Here is a 23,636-nt window from a genome sequence, read left to right on the forward strand (position 1 = left end):
GCTTTACTGAAGACTGTCTGAAATAGATCAAAAAACTTTTAAGCTTTTTCACAATGTTTTATCCTGTTGCCTTCCAACACAATTATTTTAAAATGAACATAATATGTTTATGTCCATAAACAAAATATTTATAACAAATTTTCTCATGACAGTAGATAGTTGTTTTCATTTTTCACTACCAGCCTCCTTCACACACATGTTGTACAATAAAGAAGAGTCTACAGAAGCAAATATAATTACTTTGCTAACAAGCCAGCTTCTTCCTGGACTTGTTCAAAAATTTGGCTATATAGAAATGAAAGAACTTCTCAGAAATCTGACATTTAGGATCAAGGAATTAACTTTATATACTAGCACACAAATGTTACATTTAACAATAGCACAGCAACTTGAGCACACTAAGTTTTGATATAAACTAAGGAGTGAAGACAAATCCAGTCTGGACGTCAGTAGAGAATTGGATCTTCAGTTTGTATATGCCATTCACCTGTCCCAGAGGAGATACTACCTTGCTTAGTGAGGCACAAAACTCCATTTCTATTTTACAAACTGTGCGGTTTCTATACATTTGTACTAATTGAAAATATTGATGTAACATTATAAGAACTGAATCCTGCTTAATACAACAATTTGGTGATTCATCAGTTCCACACAGAAAGTTCAGCATTACTTGGTGTTAATCTACCACATTAATTTACTTAGGGACAATTTCTAAACATTTTGTCTTCATTAACATTACTATTAAATTTTATGTTCAGAATGGCAATAATTTTTTTAAAAAAATCTACTTTGTGTGGTCAAAAAGGCTGAAAAAATAATTTAATATTAATCTGTTCAAATGATATAGACAAAAGTGACATGTAAGTAGAATTTATATTTATAGAATTTATATATACCTACGAATACTGACATTTTTGTCTGCATTCAATGACCTATAAGAACATAAAAAGTACTTCCATTTTCAGCTGTGTACTTTCTCCAGTAATACCATGTTCCATATTTAATACTCAGTATCTCCAAGAAATGTTGCCCTGTCCAAGGGAAAATGAAGTCCTTTTTCAGGTAGTGGACTGGCAGCCACACACTCCAGGCACAGTAAATGGTCTAATGACATGTACAACACCACACGAGCTCCAGAGCAGGGAGGGGAAAAGTGCAACTATAACCATCTCTTGTTACTGGCACTATTTCAAATCCAGGAAGATACATTACTTGCTGTGAACACAGTGTGAAAGTCTGTTTTAAAATAGCTTGGTACCCAGCTATCTTGCAGGAACTGACACCATTCTGAACACTATGTGGGAGTCAACAGAAACTAGGAGATGTGTTGATGCAATTAAAATAACTTGATGTACTCAAGTTATTAGATCTGTTTAAGATCAGGTCACTGGTTTTATAACTGTTTTTGTTACTTGTTCTTTCTACCTGTCCTTTATACTCAGAAGATGCCTCCTTTACAGCAGCCCTTTTCCCTCAGGTTGGTCCATAAATGGTATACTTGAATCTTTAACATCAATTTCTGCACTACTCTGGACCTACACTGAGAAGATAACTCCCTGGAATTAGCATTTCAAGGGGTATTATCTCTTTGAACCTAAACAGCTGTAAGGTATAGAGCTGCCAAATGGAAAAGAAGACCTTAGTGTATATTTTAGAGTATAATGAACAATTAAATAGACTAGCATGCATCAGTCTGGAAATAAAACAATTCAGGGCAATCTGAAAATGTTCATGAAGTCACAACCAGCACAGAGAACAGGCAACAACTGTTCGCTAACCGTTCACATTGTATACAGGAACTAGAGGAAAATGAAATGAAAAGCAGCTGATGGTTCAGATTCAGAACAAGAGTATATTCAAGGTATAGCCAACTGCTGCAGCGTTACCTTTAGCACTAAACAGTAGTCTGTGGGTGCCTTGTACTTGTTCCGATAGTCCTGTCCATAGTAAACACTGACATGGTCTAGCTGTAGAAAGCACACAAGATCCCGTGAGACCTAGTAAAGACAAAAACAGTCATTTACAAAGGAGCTTTATAAAAATCCACACACATTGACACTATCAGACTAATGCTAAGATCCAATGCTAATATAAGGTCTAGTTAAGGTCAAATATTAGTTTCAATCTGATTCAAAAACTACCAAGACAAGAAGGAGATACAGCTATGCATAAACTTTTATCACACCTTCATTTTTAACTCAGTTCAGTCTGGGTTTTGTGTTTTGTCTGCATTTTGCCTTTTGACAATGTTTTACACTGGACTGCTAATGTTTACTCAGAGCAGGTATCAGGAGAAAGTAAGTATGATTGGTTGATCTGGAAGTTATCAGCTGCTGGTTACATTTCACCTTGGTAATAATCAAGGTGTTCAAATTCCAGTGTGACTGTGAGTAGAATTTTAAAGATGCTTGGCAATGAGTGTAGGGAAAAGAATTTCAACAGGCTACTTGCATGCAGATTGTTTTAATGAAGCAAAAGATTATGTAAAGAATATCTGACATGCATTCAGCTCTAAAGGGAGCTGTTGTGCTGATAGAGATTTCCTCTTTGATTCCAGATGTGTGGGAGGTGGACTTCCTGTACTGGGAATCATCTAATGCTGTCAAGACTGATGGATTCATGAATGACTTGAACTCACAGCAGTTCAGCCTTGAAGCTGCATAATGTATCTGTAGTGGCTTTCTACTTATTTTACATTACTGATACAGAGAACAGCAGTAAGTGATCCTGAAGAAATGGAATTACATTTACCAGTTTCAAAAAATGTAGCACCAATTGGTTCAAAAAGAATCCCATTTATATGAACTAACTAAACATAATGAAATTATACAGACTGATTGTGGAGTTGGTACAACATTCACAGAGCAACTTGGTCCTCTGTCTGAATTCTGCTTGAGCAAAGACCAGCTTCTTAGCTCCACCCAAAGCTTTTCCTCAAGTATTTCTGAACACCTAACTCTTAATCTAAGTCAAGAAGCAGACCCCTGTATTCTTGTATTTTTAAACTGGGGTTACACCCTTCACATCAAGTGCTGCCACAAAAATTCACCCATATTTCCATAATAAAGCCAGCCTTTTAATTAAGGGATATGGCACTTGGAAAGGCACAGCTAAACCAAAGCTTAAAGCCAACTCTTGTGTGCACTGTTTAAAAGCAATAAACAATTCATAGCAATTGCTTTAAGCAGCATACCTTTGCCTTCCCTTTAGGGACATAGTAGATTCCAGAAGCCCGAAGAAGGAAGTAACGTTTCTTCCAAGATTTCTTACCATCCTCTTTCAGCCACAAAACTCCCTCAATCTCTGGCACAGTTACAGAACTTCCACAGAAGCATTCCTGCCAATAAACACAGCAGTTTGGGAAACAGAACAGAGAGCGTGCAGTCGTTTGTTTTGAATGACTGAAATTCTTTATCCAAGGAATGCACTTGCATCAGGGACAGCTCTTTTTTCACATAAAATATGAACTGCAGATTAATCATAGAAGCAATAAGGTAATTCAGACGAACACAATAGGGTGCTTTAAACCAAGTGCTTTAAATACACTCCAGATTAATATGCAGCACAGAGACTTAGAAATAATCCTAGAAGACAGAAAGAATTATGCAGAATTCTCTGCATGTTTTGGCTTCAAACAATTTTTTCATCCAGAGTATACATACAAACACCCGCTTATTAAAACCCACATTAACAACATACTAGTAACATGCATATGCTACTTATAAGTTAAACTGTTTTAAGTTTAATCCAAAATGAAATACCCTAAATATTTACCTTTGGGTAACTATGTAAATCATAATCATCCTGGAAATCAACTGGAACCTATGGCACTTCAGTCATGTCACAAAAATATTTAGTTTTCAGCTTATGAAGGCTATAATTTACTGTTTGCTTTATTTGCTCCATACTTTTATGCTCTTATTTTTGTAAACTGGTTAATGTGCTTGGTAATAATTAGTTTTCTGTCATGCATTTCTTAAAATTCAATATTTGGGCTTTTTTAATTTAAAATTATAATTGAAAAAAATTTTTACTACTTTGTTTATTATCAAAATTTGAAATATTAACTTAGACCAGTCTCCAGACCCATGCTCTAGAATTCTGTAGAAATAAAAATTTAGAAAGTGCTAGTAAAAATTCTCTACCACCACAGATCAAAAAAATAGGTGACAGTCCTGCAAATTTCAACTTAAAATTAATGGTTTTAGCCATAGCTACAGGCAACCTCAATTTGATTACCACTGTGTATGGCATTTTAAATACTAAATGAAGTACAGAAACTTTTTTTAACTGATCACATCAGAAACAGTGTTAAATTAAAACAGCCATTTATCTCAAACACACTCCATTCACAATCTTCCAGAAATATATTCAGCTCTGTCCATCAGCTTCCACCACCACAACTTCTTGCAGTTTGTCTTCAAGCTCCAAAATGACTACTGTATCCTTTTTGGTTTGACATTCTTACCTCTAGCAGCACCTCTTTATTTCTGTCTGCCATCTCAGAGGTCTCTTTCTTCCCCAGAAGATAGTTCTGTAACAGAAGAAAGTTTAATATTTCTATAGGTATTCTGAAATCAAGCCAAATGACATTTCTTGTTTATTTTTCCGTAGCAGTAAGAACAGAACTTCGCAGACCAATTGAAACTGTCAGACTGCCAAACAATACATTGAAGTAATTTATAATCACCTTTACCAGAAATATCAAGCAGCCTAAGCTCTTACCTAACAGCCTCATAACAACATCATCCTGCTGTTCCACAGATCAAACAGCTCTCTGTTACAATGCTCCAGAAATAAAAATACTATGAACTTGTAAATACCACAATAAAAATAAAAAAAACCCCAGAGATCTGTTACATACTGTCGTTATTTCTGTGTTCAAAGAAGCACACATAGAAGCAATGTACTTCTTTCCACCTTGGTCTGAGTTTTGCTGAAGAAAAATATTTATTTTCAGAAAGAATTACTAAATAAAATACTTGACTTCTTAAAAGGAACTTAATTATGCACAGGCACCATTTCTTATTAAGTAAGTTATTACTCTTGCTCAGTTTAGAAAAGACTGGGACAATGAAAAACATCTAACCCCTAGCTCTAATACTGGAAAAAATCCAAATATTCACAAAGTTTTGCAAGTTAAGCAAGGAGAAATATTTGGTTTATGCTGAATGGTACCTCACTCCGGTGACAGTGCCTACTATATGTACTGATAGTAAACTTATAATCTACAAACTTTTAAAAAGAATGTAGAGTTTCAGTGCTTCAGTGCAAAGCACTTGCATAAGACCTGGTTTTTAGATCTTAAAAATAAATAAAATCAAGTAAACTGATGTCCCATAGGATGAACATGCAAAACTGATACCAAGTATAAAACCAATAAATTAGAAATAGATGCTATTCGGATATAAAAATATTCTATCAGCTCACAAGGAAATAAATTAAATATGAGTTAAGACAGAGATCAATTGAATTTTCAATGCAAATTCTTCAAAGAGAAAAAAGCCTTCTGCTTTTCTGTTTCTTTTCCTCCACTCCCCTGCAATACTGAAGTGCTGCCAGACACCAGGTCTGTAGTTACCATTTGAGAGAAGAAAGGTCTTTGAGACCACTTGAGAGGAAAAAGGGCTTTTAGTTTCCTAGCCATGGAGCAGGAAACACAGGTGAAAATAGGCAGGTCACAACTTCCACAGGAAGGTACACACACTCTTCACTTGCCATCTGACCATGGAGTAGCTATTCTCCTAGATTTTGTCTTCCCCTTCTTGCCAGCACAGTGCACAGTGGAGAGACATTACTATTAGCAATATCTGTCAACACCTTTCTTGCATATTTACATAATTGAGCAGCACTAAGTATGGGTGTAAATCCCTGGAAATTGCCTGGCTTCATGTGCATTAAAATTATTCACAAACACATTAGCAAACAGATTGCTTCAGCTCATGGTTGTCTCTTAGGGATTGACTTTGTGCCAACAGCACTACGAATGTATGTAGTCAAGCGTAAAGTTGCCTGGCATTTTAACACATACACAAGTACCAAAATGAAAGTATGGAAATGAATGCTACCAAAAAAGCAAGGAACTGCAATCAGCCAACACACACACTCAGCACAAATCTCAGGCTTACCTGTGGATTCTTGAAAAGTGCGTATTTCTCTATACGTTCCACAAACATTAGTTTGTTTTGACTATCTCTTGTCCAGTTCAGGAGATTTTCAACTAAATTTTCATGATCTTCAAAGATTCTTTCTGCAGCAATAACAAGTGAGCAAATACATTGGAATCTGTTGCATTTTGTGGTAGAAACTAATCTGTAGTAATTTACAAGAGACAAGGCATATATGCAAAGAAATATATGTTAATATAATTATTAACATATATGAAATATATGAAATAGAGTTCAAGATCTACTACAATGGGAAATAAGTTTTAGCTATGCTAAGAGACTAAAAGAACTTAGTCCACTTCCAGACATGCCTGGTTTAATTTTTTTACATCCAGTGACTCAACATGGACTTCCCTTATCTTCAAGCTTATAGTTCCATCAACAGATTAAATGTTTTTATTTTTTTTATCTGAGAAGGCCTACCATCCCACAGGAACACTGCAGACTCAAACGATAACATTTCAAAGTTTATGAGGACAAATAAGAAGGTTATCACATTTATGTGTTTTCTGGTCTACATAATTCCCGGAAGAGTGGATTGGGCAGGTTTTTTGGCACAAAACTTGTTTCTACATCCCAAATAACTATCTCACTCATAAAGTATCAAAAAGTAGTGGGCAATGATCAGAAGGAAAACAAAATGCTTCTGAAATGCAGAATACCCATGGCTAGTAGTGGTATTGTAAAGAAGTCTGAAAACTGATACTGTCTACTTCCTATAATCTCAATAAATGAGTTGCCCAATAAATGATGTATCATATCAACAACAGCTTCTGAGAGCTTTGGTTCTCAGTCAAAGCCCTGAGCTTTGACTCTCCATTGAAAAAGTTACCATTAGTGCCTAATACTAACACTTCAGAATACTGAAAATAGGCAAAAGAGAACACAGTAAAGAGGAAAATTTACTGAAATGGTAGAAAATAGCTGAAAATCCTCATTGCAAAGTAAATAAGAAGAAATCTTTGGGAAACCACTAGACCAACTTCCTCATCCTTTCAAACACACTGAAGTAGAATCTAGCTGTTTACAATTTGTTCCTTCTTCATACAGGTTACACAGTGGCATTTCAGGAAATTAACTTTTTCAGAATCCTCTGGGACCTGCTTGACCTTTCAATTGCACCTGGAAGTAGAACATGATTTTTTCCCACAAAATCAATTCCTCCACATTCTTACAGAGTGTATATATGGCTGATCACAACCTAGAAGCTATTGCTAATGAAGACTCAGATGACATCTCAACATGTTAGTGTGAATTCAACAAAATGTCATCTGCAGTGAGTGTCAGATGACAACACATTACTGCGGTCTCTGAGTTCAGTCTAAGAAGCTTCTGAGTTACAATTCATTACTTCCATCAAGCTCTACAACAACACAGCAGCAGTTGCCTTCCAATAAAGTAAAAAAGTCATTACCTAACAGAAGAATAAAACAAAAAAGCTTCAGATGACTATGATACAAAAGTTTACATCTCACTACAGCTTTATTAGTGAAACTGGATAGCTTTCAAACTGTATCAACTCTCATGACAAGAACACAGTTTATTAAACTTTTAAGTTCCTGAGCCTTGTAAGATGTCAGTTTTCACGTGATAGGTAGAAGATTTAAAGAATACCCTGTCAGGCCACAACAACCATTTGGCATGCTACACTACCTAATATAGACAAGGTTTCACCAAAAGACAGAGGAAACAATGACTTTCATTGTAGCTTGAAATCAAGGTATTTGGCATCAGTTCTGTGTTTTTCTTTAATCAAAGTCAATGGATAAGATGCACCGTACCATTCCCCTTATTTTCCATTTTGATGCTATATCCTTTGGCTAAATAAGCAATGTGGTATGTGCAATGATGTACAAAGAAGCTTTAACTACTTTTAGAGGAATACTGCTAATTGCATTAAAATATTTAACAGGGAAAAAATGTAGATAGCTTTATGCAATATGAGTTATTAGGTTCAATTGAAAATACTATTTACAAAGAGGAAGAAGCACAATAACTTTTTTATCCCTTACTTCTTTCTTCTGTTCAAGAGGTTCAGTGACCACACATTAGTAAGACTTCTATTATCACACCACAGAATTTACCCATGCTTTTAATATAAAAGAAGAAATAATTTTCAGATCATTCTGAAACAAGGTCAATCATGAGCTTTATTACATGAATTAGCATTTACTACATTAATGAACAGGATAATGAACATTATGAAGACAAGTATTTAAATCATTCTGAGGATGTAGGCTACTGCTGCATCAATTAATATTAGAAATACTTTAATTACTTACCCATTTGCAATTCAGAAATGGTTTCCACCAATGACCAGTCTAAACTGTAGCCACAATGTGATTTGTCCATGAGATTGTCTAATACTTGTCTCACTGTTTGCCTCTCATCTACCATCATCGTTTTTGAGCTGTCATCAGACATATGGACTCTGATCACCAACTGTTAAGCAGAAAATTAAGAAAAAAAAAAGAAGGATTAATCTACCACACTTCAAATAAAAATGTTTCTAAGATATTGTTTATTCTTCTAAGGTTTTCTTACAGTAGCATAAAATTCAATCAAAACACTCCCTCAAAATGTAAGAAGTCAGAAATGATGGCTAGATATTTGTATCAAGGACACTTAACAAGATACTGTTCTCTTTCAGCACAAGAAAGTAAATATAAAGGTCTTTCCAACAGAATGAGAAAGTCCTTCAGTTGTGTGTTAAGAAGGAAGAAAAATCCTTCCTGCTGAAGTGTCCTGTTCTGATAATAAAGTGTCTTTCAGACAACATCTAGGTGGAGCAAACATAGATATATATATATAGAGCTCTGCACAAGCTTACAAAGAATCAGAATTTTTCAGATTTGCAAGTTTAAGCTTTCTGCCTGCTTCCTACAGTATTTTCTAATATTAAACCTTACTTTTCTGGGGAATATGAAACAGTAGTGTGAAAAAATCTGCTTTTAAAACACAGTGGCTTTTCATAGGCATTTTAAAGAGGTCACTGTCCAGAAACAGAAATCCAGCCTTTTTTTTTAACCAATACTTTTAACCAATTTTACCAATAAAAATACTTAAGACAATAGATTTTGGGGGTTTTTTTTGCTAATCATTATTATTTCCATTTTTACATCTTGTTCAGCCGGAAAACATAAAACCTACTAGCTCTAATGCACTGGTTGACTCATTAATTCCCATCTTCTAGCCAAGACAGTTTTTTGGCTTTTGATCTACAAACAGTTAATGCAAAAGGCATTTTAAGCTACTGAAAAACTCCCGTCATAAAATAAAAACGCTAAATTTTAAGGGCACTCTATATTCTTTGAGAGAACATCACGTAGTAGCAGTAGACTTTCTCCATTTGGTAATCACTGTCTTTAGCCTGGAATACTTCTCTTCCACTTAGCACTGGCAAATCCTGCTATGCATAATGGGAAAAGGCTTGTGAAGAAAAGGCTGTGAAGAAAACAGGCACAAATTTTAAACATGTGACTGAAGAATATACTAGAACAATCTCAGGAGGCTGGACCCTCATTTCAGTTCTGGTTGGAAGTTGGTAAAATCTTCCCAATGAGCACTAGCTGAAAAACAAGTTATTCCTTTAGAAAAATACAATGTTATTGATTTTCCTGATTAGGTTCAATCTAGATGGGAAAGCACATTACCACTGAAGATTAGAACACTATAGTGCTCCTATTTTATAAAGGGCAACTTAAGGATAATAGACACAAATGAAGTTTGCCTGCATTTTCCAAGTGGAAAAAAAAAAATAAAGTATCTAATAAATTGGTATAACTAACTTACCTTTTTCACTTGTGCTTCTTTAATCTTCTCTAATGCAACCCTAATCTTCTCAGCTTTCAGTTTAGCAGCCTGTTCCTCCTAGGGGGACACAACACACAATTCCAGTTAACACAAACTTCAGTCAGGTTTCAGTGGGTTTATGTTTGAGGCTACTACACTTTGAAACATGAACTGAAATGCTGATTTGCTCACCTATAAATCTCCAACTATTTCTTAGTGATGATGAAAACTATTACTTTTTAAGACATAAAGTGTTTCTAATTTAGAGATACCACTGCCATAAACTCCAAAGGAACATACTGGAGGTATATATTCTGTTTAGACATTTGGCATTTCACTGTTCTCCTGTACTGTAAATAGCCTTATGCTACCAAATATTTTACCACATTATATATTTACAGTAGGTTGGGACAATACATATTCAACAAGAGTATACAAAGGAATACACCCAATAAATTTTGGTTGATCAACACAAAACACAGCTAGCATGGCAAGAAGTATCTGAATTTAACAGCACACAGAAATGATTGAAAAAATTCCCATAATTAGGATTCCATACTACATGCATTAGTTTGAAAGATTTTAAAATGTCAAATCCATTTGGAGCAAGAGATTTGAAAACTCCCTTTGTCTTTACTAAATCCAAGCTGTATTTCTCCTTGGTTTAAAAATAGCAAATAAGCATTATTTTGCTCTTCTGCATAATCTACATAATCTATTTTTATTACAATTGGAAATGCATTAAAAATTCAGGTAGCTTAAATCTATTTGCTGATGCTAAAGAAAACTGTCTTTTTAAGACTAGTAATAAAGATTTTTGAATTCTGGAGATTATAGACATTTCTGTTGAAGTTGCACTTGAAACATGCGCTAAAAAAGCGACCACTGTTTTGAAAATGACAGACGCAGTTTTCAGACTTTTAAAATCCTAAACTGTAGATCTTCACTGTGATTAATATCTAAAACCATCATAAGTACTTTAAAACCTCTAGCACCAAGAAGTCTATTAAAACCCACACAAATCCCTTCCAAAATATTCAGTATCCTTAAGAAAGGATAATTAATGTTTTTCCCAGAGCCAAAGTACCACATCCCATCACAACATTCAGCATGCTATAAGCATCTAGTTCTCTATTGTTTTCTTCTATGAATGTAAGTCAGTTTCTTTACCACATGTTTAGATGGCTGTTTTTCTGGTAAAAAGAAAGATTCAGCTATTCTGAAATCCACAGAGTTTAATGTTTTCACTTCTCAATAAATTACTAATATTCATACCAGCTGCTAAAGAACATTCCCTTGTTATTTATTCCACTCTTAGTAGCTTTGGTCCTTCACATCTGTGACCATCCTGTGCACCAGAAAAAAACATCAGCTAGACAGAACAGCATACTGCCTTGTGAGAAACATAATTCTTTTCAATAAAGAACTAGTAAGTTGACATGAGCAGAAATAATGTGAGCCTGAAACCTTATCTGGGCACTGACTTACCCAGGAACATTGCTTTTATTAGTCTACAGGGAACCACAGCTTTTTTTTCACAATAGCAATGGTGTCCTATAGCTTAGGAAGGTTACAACAGATTAGCATTCTAAGAAAAAAAAAACATGCCATGATAACAGAATCTTATTCTTCCTATTCCTTAACATTAACCATTTCAATGTGTAGAAATAAATTGTTAGTAAAAACTGAGGCTTCACAGCACCAAGCCTGACAGAGCACAAGAAGCACTTGGACAACTCTCAGGCACATGGGGTGACTCTTGGGGATGTCCTGTGCAGGGCCACCAGTTGGACTCAATGACCCTTGTGGGTCCCTTCCAACTGAGCTTGTTCAGTGATTCTGTGAAAGACTTCTCAGTTCCTAAAAGTGATGCCATGCATGTGTTCATCATGAAATCAGCAAAAGCAAAAGACTCATTTTATCATATATTTGGAGAAACTGTAATTCATCGTTTTGAAAAGCTGCTTATAAACCAAATCAGCACAATTTTCCAGCCCATTTCACTGTACACCAGTGCAAAGCACCAGGAGCACCTGCCTGCCACACTGCACAGGCAGCAACACCAGGGCCAGCAACAAGCAGCTGTGGTCTATCATATACGTGTGCCAATACAGCTAAAATATATTTGGTGACCTCAAAGTTTATAATCCATCATTCCCTAAAATGTTTTTGAAAACAGATAAATATGTAGACCAAAGAGGATTTTAAAGACTTACTATTTTAATGTGTACCAATTACTTTTCATCTCCTACTGAATTTAATGTGGGTCCAGAGATTAGGATTCCTTATACTTTATTAGAGTTTAACAAAATCAGTTTAAATTAAAAACAAAACAAAACAGAATTGCAATTATCAAAATAAGAATTGGTTTCAACCAGTGAAAAATCATAAAATGAGGTCTGCATTTCCTAACTGGAAAACACAGCGAGGAAAAGAAAGCAAGAATTTGAAATTTCTGAAAGCCTATACTAGTCAAAGATTTTGAGCTACTTTGGGCAGTAATAAACTAAGCTCAGGCCACTGCTGCATCACTGCTGATGTGGCAAATGATGTTTCATAGGAGAAGGAGAAAGAACTATTATTCCTTAATCAAATAATTTAACAACTCCCCAAAACTCACAACCATGTATTCTGTTTCTCTCCTAATGGCCCAAGAAAACAGTCCCCTGCCCATCAAAGCCATCCAAGAACAGCACTTAGACACAACCAGAGGCTCTCTCTTCCCCCTGTACATGAAAGCAGCACAGCTTCTATTCAGGAGGAAGCATGTGCAGTCCATCAGCTTGTACTAATAAGCAAACAGCCCTTTTCACTGCAAAGGGAGACAGCTGACAGATGGCAAAAATACCTGATTGCAAATGTAAACTATTTACTGCCACCAGCTAACAGGGCCACATCTAACTTCAGTATTTATTTCCCCTTTGCTAACAAATACTGGCAGCAGTGCTAGGAGTTGCTAAAGGGTTAAAAAGATGCAGGTAAATAGCAGGACTGCTGCGCTGTCACGGCTTCACAGGTGGCACAGACAATGTCAGCCCCTGCCACGGGCACACACCTGTCCCCTGCACAGCATTACTGCTCCCAGAGCTCTCACAGCCCTGCCATGGGCACACACCTGTCCCCTGCACAGCATTACTGCTCCCAGAGCTCTCACAGCCCTGCCATGGGCACACACCTGTCCCCTGCACAGCATTACTGCTCCCACAGCTCTCACAGCCCTGCCATGGGCACACACCTGTCCCCTGCACAGCATTACTGCTCCCAGAGCTCTCACAGCCCTGCCACGGGCACACACCTGTCCCCTGCACAGCATTACTGCTCCCAGAGCTCTCACAGCCCTGCCATGGGCACACACCTGTCCCCTGCACAGCATTACTGCTCCCAGAGCTCTCACAGCCCTGCTGGGGCCACACACACAGCTCCACCACAGACTGATCTGGAGGCAGGCAAGATTCAGCAGAACCCATTCCCTGGTTAGACTGCCTTTACAGGCACAGGCAAACCTTGGAAACACACCAAGGAGATACATACACACACACACACACACACACACACTTTATAAAATCACAAAACATAATGAAGAGTCATTTCCACCTCTATCAGGAAAGCATATTCTCTTATAATAGCAACATGCATCACCATCAAATTGCAACAAATTCCTCACTTAACAGGACTATTCTGGGACAATTGTTACAGCTGCATTTTAAAGTTTTGACCTAAGATTACATTTGGTTATGGAAAACGTTGCACCTATTTCAAAGAATATTGAAAAAGTCTAAGATATTATAATGTTACTACACTTGGATAGTGCCATATTTTTCCTTAGTTCTACTTTGTTCACCATTCACAAACTTTTTGCTATTAGAAGACTAACTCAAACACAGAAGATGGCTTCTGAATGGAAACCGGAAAGCAGTAGCTACATTTTAAATGTACCTCAAAGTCACACTGGCTTTTGTCACAATTTCCCACAGAAAGAGATCTTCTTCCCCGCAGTCTGTAAGGGCACAGAAGGCCCCATATCACTAAGGAAGATGCTGAAAAGTCCTGCATCTGGTATTGACCTCTCAGGTGCACCACTGGTTAATGGCTCCAGGCAGACTTGTGCCCTTTTCAAGTTATGCTTCAAGGTATGGCAGAACACAACCTTAATCAGCAGAGACGTGCATTATGCTGTCTGCCTGAAAGGCTACTCAGGCTAGATTTGACAAATCTGGTGGTGATGAAATAAAAAATCCGAAGGAATTTCACTCTCTTTATGCCTTGAAGCAACCATCTGCACTGCATCATCATCCATCTGCCTCTGAACAGGACCTGCCTATTAACGGCTCTAGGCCAGGCTTCTCACCAGGGCAAACAGTTATACAAGAAACCAAACTGAGATTTGGGACCAGGAGAGAAACAGCAAAGGGAAGGGGAGGAAACCCAAACAAACCAGGTAGAAGAACAGGCCCTAGAAACCACACCAAGTCTGAGAGTGGAAAGATGACTACAGTGTAATAGAGGAGACATTACAACCAACTGGCAAGGAGTTTTAGCTGGACAAAAACACTCCAGGGATATGCAGAACAGGACAGAAAGATTTCAGAACACTCACTGATTATCTAACAATGCTGCTACAATAGATTATTATTAAAAATATATAAATTATGTTTTTATTATAATGACAAAGTATATATCATTACCATAATACAAAGATAAAAGGTGACATTAAAATTACATAGGATATCATAACTTCCTCAGAAAGCTTTTAGATCCTTACATTCCTTAAAGATTAGAAGTCAATTGCTGTATTTTTAAACTGTATTAAAAAAAAATATATCAAACAAATGCTTAATTCAAGAAGGAGCACATCTGAATCAGAGTGGCCTAAGATGCATGAAGCCAACAGCACAACTGATTTAATTAAAAGTCTGATGGTATTACAGTGTGCAGGACCAAAATCTACAAAGCGAGGGAATGAACATCCATAAGAAGAATTTTTGTCTTTCAGGTCAACAAGAAAAGAAAAATGCATTACCTGCTATTTGGGAAGAAAGGGTATAACATGGTTCCTTTCCCTCCAGATGCTAACATACTATTTGAATCATTACTTCATTAAATCACTATCATCTGTCTTCCTGAACGTGGTTTCAGCATCACATGCATCAGAACAGTGGAAGAAATGCTCACTTCAAAATCCAGCAAGTTACATTTCTATTTTCATGGCCAAAACTGAGATGTATTTGAGTCCCGAATATTCTCTCAAAATTATCTGCATGTATTCTAATTTCACAGTACTAAGCTTAGTTTTCAATAGTCATAGGGAAACAAGCTTGCAGATTTGACAATAAAGCTACATTGCTTTATTTTCAATATTCAATAACTTACTTTACACATATGCTTTCACTTCTGTTTTCAAACAGGTTTGAGTGCTGTGTGAACAGTAACACCTGGAATTATATTTAAAAATGAAGAGCTCACCAAAACCAATACATCATTTTCCATGCTGAGATCTGCCCTATGCTACAACAGGAACCGTGTGTGTGCATGGTTGTAATGCAGAAGGGATCTAGTCCATGGCTAGAATTTTTACAATTAGTTATATAAGCAGAGGACAAAAATAGTTCTAGTCTCAATAAGACACAGACATACCAGGGAAGGGGAAGAAACAGAAACAGGTAAAGACAGTAAGAAACAGTTGACACCCCAGGGATACCAGCACAGACCTGCAATATGATCCTACAGTCAACTGATCTAACACCTTGGTACACAGAAATGCCCCATTTCCTGGGACTGCTTCACTCATAGTGAGGCTTATCCAATGTTACAGCAAGCTCAAGAGCTCTAAGCAGCTAAGTGGATTTCCATTTCATCATTTTGCTAAAGGCATTTCTGCTTGCAGGAGGTCAGAAGGGAACCAGAGAGTTCCACGCCAGGCCTGTGTGCTCAGGAGTCAGAAGTGGAAGGCACAGCTCTACTGAAACAGTCACAAGCTGACCAACATTAGCCTCAGAAAATCAGAAGGCTCACCAAAAGCACCTGAATCAGAGCTATGAAGACTGATTAGGCAACAGAAAGATTTATAAATACAAACATTTAACTTTGGTGTGTATTAGAATGCCTGACAGGAGCTACTCCATGGTCATATGACACAAAGGGATCATTTAATGCACTTTTTAAAATTAAGTTACTGTATGGTAACTAACACTCATAATCCCACATATAAACAACCAGAAGGGAGGATCTGAAGACACATGGAGATGAAAGAAAATTGTGGTTTCTGTTTGTGCTACAGCTGCTGTTCATCTATTTGCAATCAAGCCAATTGCTATTTTGGTGGCTGTTTGCTTTGTTGGGCAGTGCAGGGAGGGCCAAGGGTGGTTTTGGGGGTGGGTCAAGGCAGAGGTATGGACTTAAAATTCAAGCAAAACAAACACAAGAGCAGAAGATTTACTTGCTTTTGGCTGTTTGTGCTCCTCTGGAAGACAGCCTGAAAATTTGTTGTCAAGATACATGCTGAGCATTTTGAGAAGAATATTAAGGTATTTAAGAAAAAGCAGTAAACTAGTTTTCAACTTTTATTGCAAAATACAGACAACCAGTGAACATTGTCCTTATTGTTTTGAGGTCACCAAATTGCATTTTGTTACTTCAGGCTTGCCTGAGGTGTCTCCACTAGAATGTCTGTGAATTAAAAAAAAAAAATACCCACAGAAATGGTTTTGCAGTATGTATTAGCATCAGAGACATCTGATACACCTCAGCTACCAAATATTCAAAGTTCTGAGCTACATGAATCTGTCCTTCATTCCACCCTGTATTTTCATCAGCAATTTATAGCTTGCTCCATCCCTTGTCCTCTAGTTTCAAAAGGAAATACATATAGAAGATACAATTCTTAGCAAATTGAATGACAATTTGTGATCTGTTTGTACATTACTGACCTCTTTCCTGGAAAGAAAATGAATTTATAATCAAGATTTGTACATACCTCGCTCATTTGACCACTGTCTTACTAGGATATTCTCCCCACATTACATTCAGTCAACATTCAAAACATTATAAAATATCCCTTACTAGTTCATCTTTGATACAGCAAGAGAACTATTTTAAGGCCACTCTTGGCTTTTAAAACTACTAAACACTCCCACATACTTTTGACAGCTAGGATATTTCTTTTTTTTTAAAACTTTTGAATGGCAATAGGAACAAAAGAACTTCCAGCTCAGTAAATTTCCTTCTCAGTTAAGGCATTTTACCTGTTAATATGGCTATTAAGTATTTGTCAAAACTTGGAACACTTTGATAAATCTGCAGAAACAAACAACACACCCTTTAAAAGCACCTTGGATAATCAGGAAAATAATGTAAGTAAACACAGAAGTTCCTGGAAAGGGCAGGGGTGGAGAAGTATAGCACACACCAAAAGCATTCTTTCTACATAGAAATAGTCACATACAGTAGAAAGAAGCATCATCACCTTGGTCAGCAAATGAGAAGGCTTTCCTGCAATGTTTCTCAGAAGAAGGGAGGTTTCCCTGTCCAAATAGGAGTGCTTGTGCAGAAAGAAAGAGAAAGAATGTAAGTCAAAGGAAGTCAGTATAGTAATTTTATGGTGTCTTGATTACAGAAGACAAAGCAGAGTTTTAAAGAAAAAACCCCTACATCATCACTTTTTTCCCCTCCCATAAAAACATGAACATTCCCAAATAAGATGAGCCTGATACACTGATGTAAAAACAATTGTGCTAAGAGAAGACACTATTTTAATCTTCTCCCATACTAAATGTCACACAACAGAATTAAGAAAACTTTTTCTTACCTGCCATTGGTTTCTTTTCTGCAAGAAAAAACTTACTTGTAAAGACATTTAGAGCTATGAAAGAAAATACACTCTGAAAATGTTTTTCAAAATCCTGTCCAGTCTTCTATAACTAAACATTGTACTTCCACTACACAAACATAGAGCCACTATAAACTGGTCATGTGGGAGACATCCTGGTTTTATGCTTTCTACATGGGCTGCTGCTTCAGTCTTAAACAAGGAAGATATTACCACAACAATAAATCAACCCGACTTAAAATACATGTTGTTTTGTTTTTTTTTTTAAAGAACTTAAGCCTCTCTTCTCTTGTATAGTACAAAGCATAAAATTACAAATCCTTGTGGCTTCTCTTGGGAAGATAAATTAGCAGAAAATAAACTTTCATCTGTTTTCAAAATGGGAAGCAAAATCAGTAGAGCGGAAGCAACCAGTAAAGAAAGACAGAAATCAATTAATGACAGACCCCAGAGTGATGATCTTCTCCAGCACCTGCTACAGGCAACAAAACCATCATCATGCAGTGATTTGCAGAACCACACAGTCCAGTCTGCTACAGAAATTAGACTAGTACTGTGGTACTTAACAAGAGCATTAAAACAAGAGCATGAAGTAAATCTCCTGTGCACCACTACCATACCGCAACTTTTGTCCCATGTGGTTACAATTGTCTCAGCCTTACTTGCTTCATTTGTTTCAATGCTATACAGAACAAGGCATAACAACTATACATGACTATTACATTTTTGTTTAGTAATTACCAATACAGAATCCCACTTCTTCAGTGCCACAGTAAGGTATAGTCTGAAAAAAATGAAGAGCCTATGTCTACAACTTCATGCAAGGCAGTCTCAAATAGCTTGGTGAATACAGTTCCTGCAGGATCGATGTGACTGCCACATGCCTGGATGAGCAATTAAGGATCCCAAGGAGGCTTTAAAAGGTACACCTCAGGAAAGACTTCACAGCATTTGAAGTTAAACCCAGGCTCCAGCCACAGTTCCACCTGGATATTTAGCCACTAATATACAGTTTGTTACAGAGTAAATGAAGATTTTTCTCCTTGCATATTAATTAGTCTGTATTTACATCATATGTTTTAGATGCATAGCAGTGCTGCCTAGCTCAAGCCACACTGCTGAGGGTTCATAAAACCTCGAATTAAAAAATTTAAAAATTATTTACCTTCATACTGAATTGGCTGTAGCTTCCCACAGAGTCAGTTTAGGATAGCGTCATTACAACATATTGCTACACAACTTGCAGAATAAAATGACTGGCTCAATCCGAACTCCAAAAGTATACATAAAAATCCAGTTTTTATGGATTTGTCAAGTTCAAAGAAATTATTTTAAGAGTTTCTTCATAGAATTCTTGTTAGTCATCATGGACTCTGATTAATATGCATCACTTTCTTGGTTAATGGAGCAATGCACTAAAAGGAACATTACCATGTATGCTTGCAGCATTTTCCTTAGGGTTTAGTCTCCTTCTGTCTTAGCCTGTAAGTCAACAATAATGGCAGGATCAAGAAAGGATATGGAATCTCTCCTTAAAGGAAATACTATTTGCTGGAGAATATTTCTCCTACAGGGAAGGTCAAGGTAGGCTAATTAACCTTCGTCCTATCTTGATCATCTTGGCTGCTGCTATCTTGCATTTAAATACATTTTCTCCACTAAGGAACTTCTATCCAAAAATGGGAATGCCATATCCTTCTTACAACATAATAGCCACTTGAAACTTTGATAATGATATTTTACAGGAATAGGGGTTGGCCAGTAAAACATGGACACCAGCGTAATGACAACTACCTATGTGAATTGGAGCCACAGAGATAACATGCCTAGAAACAGGAAGACAACAGCTCTTTTCTAGACATTTTTTTGTGCACGGCTTCTTCCTACCCTATAACAAATTCTGCAGTACTGCACATGACCAAAAGTTAGGATAAGAGGAAGTAGCAAAGCAACAGGAAAGCCCAAGTTCTAGAAATGATAGCTCAGCTAAACAGTAACTACAGGCACATAGAAGTTTTTAAATATGTGGCATGCACAAACCAGTAGGTAAATTGAAATTTAATTTTAGAACAACGTGTTACTTTCACAATCTAGTTTTAAAGCATTTAGTCTATTTCTAAGAAAGACATAAGTTCATACATCAAGCTTTGAGGTAAACAGATGTTACTCCTAGAATATTCCATTGTTCAGGGGAAGATAAATATTATTTTTCTCTAGACAGTATAATCACAATGGCCCACTCAGAGGATCTAAATAGCCCACTCTTCCTCCTAAGGATTTGAAATACATATCAAAGCTCTGACAATATAAATGCCTGATCTTGCCAAACAAATTAACCTACTTTTCTGCCCCAAGTACTTCACTAGACTAAAAAGAAGAGCAATGACATTCAGGAAAACCAAAACATGAATTACTCCTAGGGAGACATTTCTGGTCTTCCACCATGAAAAGCAACTGTTCTTCTACCTGCTCCCATCACAACAACGAGAATTCAAGCTCTGGCAAAGTCATCCCCCTGTGCCTCACCTTAGATTCATCTAGGATATAAAACCAATTCCAATTCTATAAACTAGTATGTGTCCCTCCCACTACTGCAACACCATGCATTTTTCTATCCTGCTGCAGTAAGCTGACTGCTTCCCCAGTACAAGGCCATAATTTCTTGTAAAGGGCTATTTTCAAACTGTCACACAACCAGAATTATATGTGGTTGGAAGGTAAAAGTAGACTAAAACACAATGAAGTATCAAAACTGACAACAGCTTTAGAGAAGACAAAACCATACAGCCCTTTATACTAAGCATGGAATTGCAGAAGAAGCAGATTGTAAGTGATGGAAGAGTACTTCATTCCTGCAGTCACTAAAATACTCAGTGCGGCTAATTCAACATCAATAACACAGAGTCAAAATAACTGATGCCAAATTTACCAAAAGCTTTGAAATATCACGTATGTCTAGGTCAGCACTTAGAAGGGCAAGCAAAAAGAGTATACAACATGTCCACAGTCTAAAGCTAGCTACAATTCTTTACTTCTACCAGGTGTTGGGGTTTTTTAAGTTGTATTTTTTTATGTGAAGTATAGCTTTCTTAAAATCCAGCCATTAGTAACAGCCATACCTTGTTATAAGTTTTAGTATAAAATTATTACTGCAAATGCAGTAAAAATGAAAGAGCTTGTTAAAGTTATTTCCATTATATGTATAAAAAACATTCACTTAACAGACACTAGCAGATGTTAAAATCTTCTACTAAAAGGGCATCTATCTATCACTAGAAGAATTTTAAAACCAACACTTATACTTTAATATTTTAAATGATTATTAGGGAGCCAGACTCCACCCAGGATTCCCAGGTAATCCAGCATCACTACTACTCAGGCAGAGCTCAAAATACCATAGGTCCAGTGAGCATCCAGGAAGGGAAAAGTGACAGGGCGTTAAGAAGACTCGTAAGTGGCAATGTGACATTTCGTTTTGTCACATGGAATCTGTCAATACAAATTGTGCTACAAGGCTTCACACCAGGAAGCTGGGACAGGCAGTAACATTGTAGCCCAAAACTCAGTTTGTTTCTTTATATACTCTCCCAAAAGTCCTCTTCTTTCCCTAAAACAAGCAAAGATGAAGCCTACCATGAGATACCAAATATGTTTACAACTTTTCTGTGCTAAAATCACTTCTTTTGAGACAACTTTAACACAATACATGGGAAGTTATTCACTTCTGGTATAGTCCATCCTCATAATATGAAACAGACTTCAAATTAAGTTGCAGGAACTCAACCTAGCTTAAAAACTTGAACAGTGAAAAATAATGAAAGAAAACTTATGAAAGCCAGGAAAAAACATTTTCTATCATATAGAAGCAGCCAATGATGACTGTTTTGAACTGTGTCATATTTTAGCTCCTAGCAGCAATTATTCCAAGTCACATTGAAAACCATGGTTGTTTAATAATAAAAAAATCCTCAAAACCCTAAAAAAGATCTGCTCATTGGAAAACTTTCTATAAAATTAAATGTATACCTTTCTCAAGAGATGTCAAAAATGCCGTGCACAAAAATATTTTGTGCAAAAACAATTTTACTTATGAAAATTCATATATGATGATTAAAATACCTGAGGTAAGAAAACCAAGTAAGTAAGGCTACTAATGTCTCTGTAACAAACTTTAGCTGCTGAGGATAATCAACAACATAGAAAACCAGATTTGAGTACAATTAGCATTAACACTTAGTTCTAGACACTGCTAGGTCAAAAAAATTAAGTGTTCATGTCTAGTTCATTCAGCAAAGACAGCTAGACTTGATGTTTATAAGAGCATGGACTAAAGTCTTGTTCCAAATTATGTTTTGGACATCAAAGATTTCCTACATCCTTTCTTTGAAGACAGAAATGTAACATCCACTACTTTCAGATCTAAAGACCAGACATTCATGGATCAGCTGTTGGAAATAGCATTTCAGTGTTTTCAGAAATCTCAACACAGTACTTAAATACACAGCAGCTACTTACATCAGAAAGTTTTTTCAATACTGAAATATTTTTATATCCACCACCAATCCTGTACCTACAAAGCGTGCCTGCTAAACCTGATAGAACAGACTGGCTACCAGGAAAATGAAAATACCTTTCAGATTTCCAGAATATAATTTGTTGCACTAAACTAAACAACCAGTTTACATGGCCAAAACCTCAACATTTTCTCACCCATTATCCTTGTCAGTTCCATGATGTAATATTCACTGGGTTGTTTTAATTCTTGAAATTTAGAGGTCTTGAGCTGAAAGTCAGTTTCAAAAGAACCCCAAAACTGAAATGATTTCTAAACTATCACTGAATTACTATGCATATTAGATTTATTTTTTACAGACAGTTATTTTTTATCAGTTATCAGTTCTAATAACTGATGGCTGGATTTTAAGAAAAGCGTTTAAGAAGTGGTGATAAACTGAGCTGCCTAGCAAGGATTTGAAGCACGAAGGCCATGTAACCCATCTTGCCATAGTAGCAGCCACTGGTTCACAATTCAGATTCTGTATTATACATGGCCTCCTTTCTTCAATTCTATTTGCATATTTTTGCAAAATCTGAACACTGATCTATTTTCTTATTATGTTTGATTATCACTTCATACAGAAAAGTGTGATCAATTTAAAAAGATTTAGTTTCATTGCTAAGAGACTGAGTTGTATCTAATTCCTCTGATTTTAAAGTAAGGGCTGAGAATACAGGCATACAGCATTTAAAAACTACAATACAGTCAGAAAGGTGTCAAATGTGTTCTTTACTCTGACAGTTTACATATAATGATCAAAAATTGGGGTGGGAATTGTAAGAAAAAGATGACCTGGTGATATTCTGAAGTGTTTTATCTTACTGTTCTAATGCCTTAAACATGTTAAATAAAAAACTTCCTTTTTTGTTAAATACTATCTGTATATTCAAAGACATCATTCACTCAAGGTATGTACAGCAGAATAACATACCTTAATTCATAAAAAAAAAGGCAATAAGAGCACACCGAGGACTTTTGCATGTAATTGTCTTGCTATGTTTCTTCCAAAATTCTGTAATAATTTAACATAATACATACACATGTTTAATTAAACCAGCTGGTGGCACTCTTGTGCCACTATTTTGGATTTAATATCATAGTTGAGAAACACTACAAAATCCTTCTTTAAATGCATTCTCTGTCCCTAAAAAAAAACTAAAAATCATGGAAACTCAGTATACAGTGTTCAATACAGGGCTATACACTTGCAAAATTTTGGTGAAAAGATTACTACAGCTTCCATTTCAACCACATTACTACACTGAATTCTTTGGACTCCAGCTTCAAGAATTAG

General features: G+C 36.3%; 1 protein-coding gene across 2 annotated transcripts in view; it reads right to left on the minus strand.

The window, feature by feature from the left end:
- RAPH1 (Ras association (RalGDS/AF-6) and pleckstrin homology domains 1) overlaps positions 1-23,636 on the minus strand; it is an 84,885-nt gene that overhangs the window by 10,735 nt on the left and 50,514 nt on the right. For both annotated transcript variants that reach the window (XM_088058562.1, XM_088058561.1), the window contains 6 exons: positions 9,960-10,037; positions 8,450-8,609; positions 6,129-6,250; positions 4,469-4,534; positions 3,194-3,337; positions 1,887-1,997 (listed from right to left, as the gene is read on the minus strand). In XM_088058562.1, the coding sequence (XP_087914688.1) occupies positions 1,887-1,997; positions 3,194-3,337; positions 4,469-4,534; positions 6,129-6,250; positions 8,450-8,609; positions 9,960-10,037 (681 nt within the window). The remainder of the gene's footprint in view (positions 1-1,886; positions 1,998-3,193; positions 3,338-4,468; positions 4,535-6,128; positions 6,251-8,449; positions 8,610-9,959; positions 10,038-23,636) is intronic.

The sequence above is a fragment of the Pseudopodoces humilis genome, chromosome 8 (genome assembly GCF_049639895.1).
Source record: "Pseudopodoces humilis isolate 2021_Gansu_Grassland_sample_001 chromosome 8, ASM4963989v1, whole genome shotgun sequence".
Classification (NCBI taxonomy): Eukaryota; Metazoa; Chordata; class Aves; order Passeriformes; family Paridae; genus Pseudopodoces; species Pseudopodoces humilis.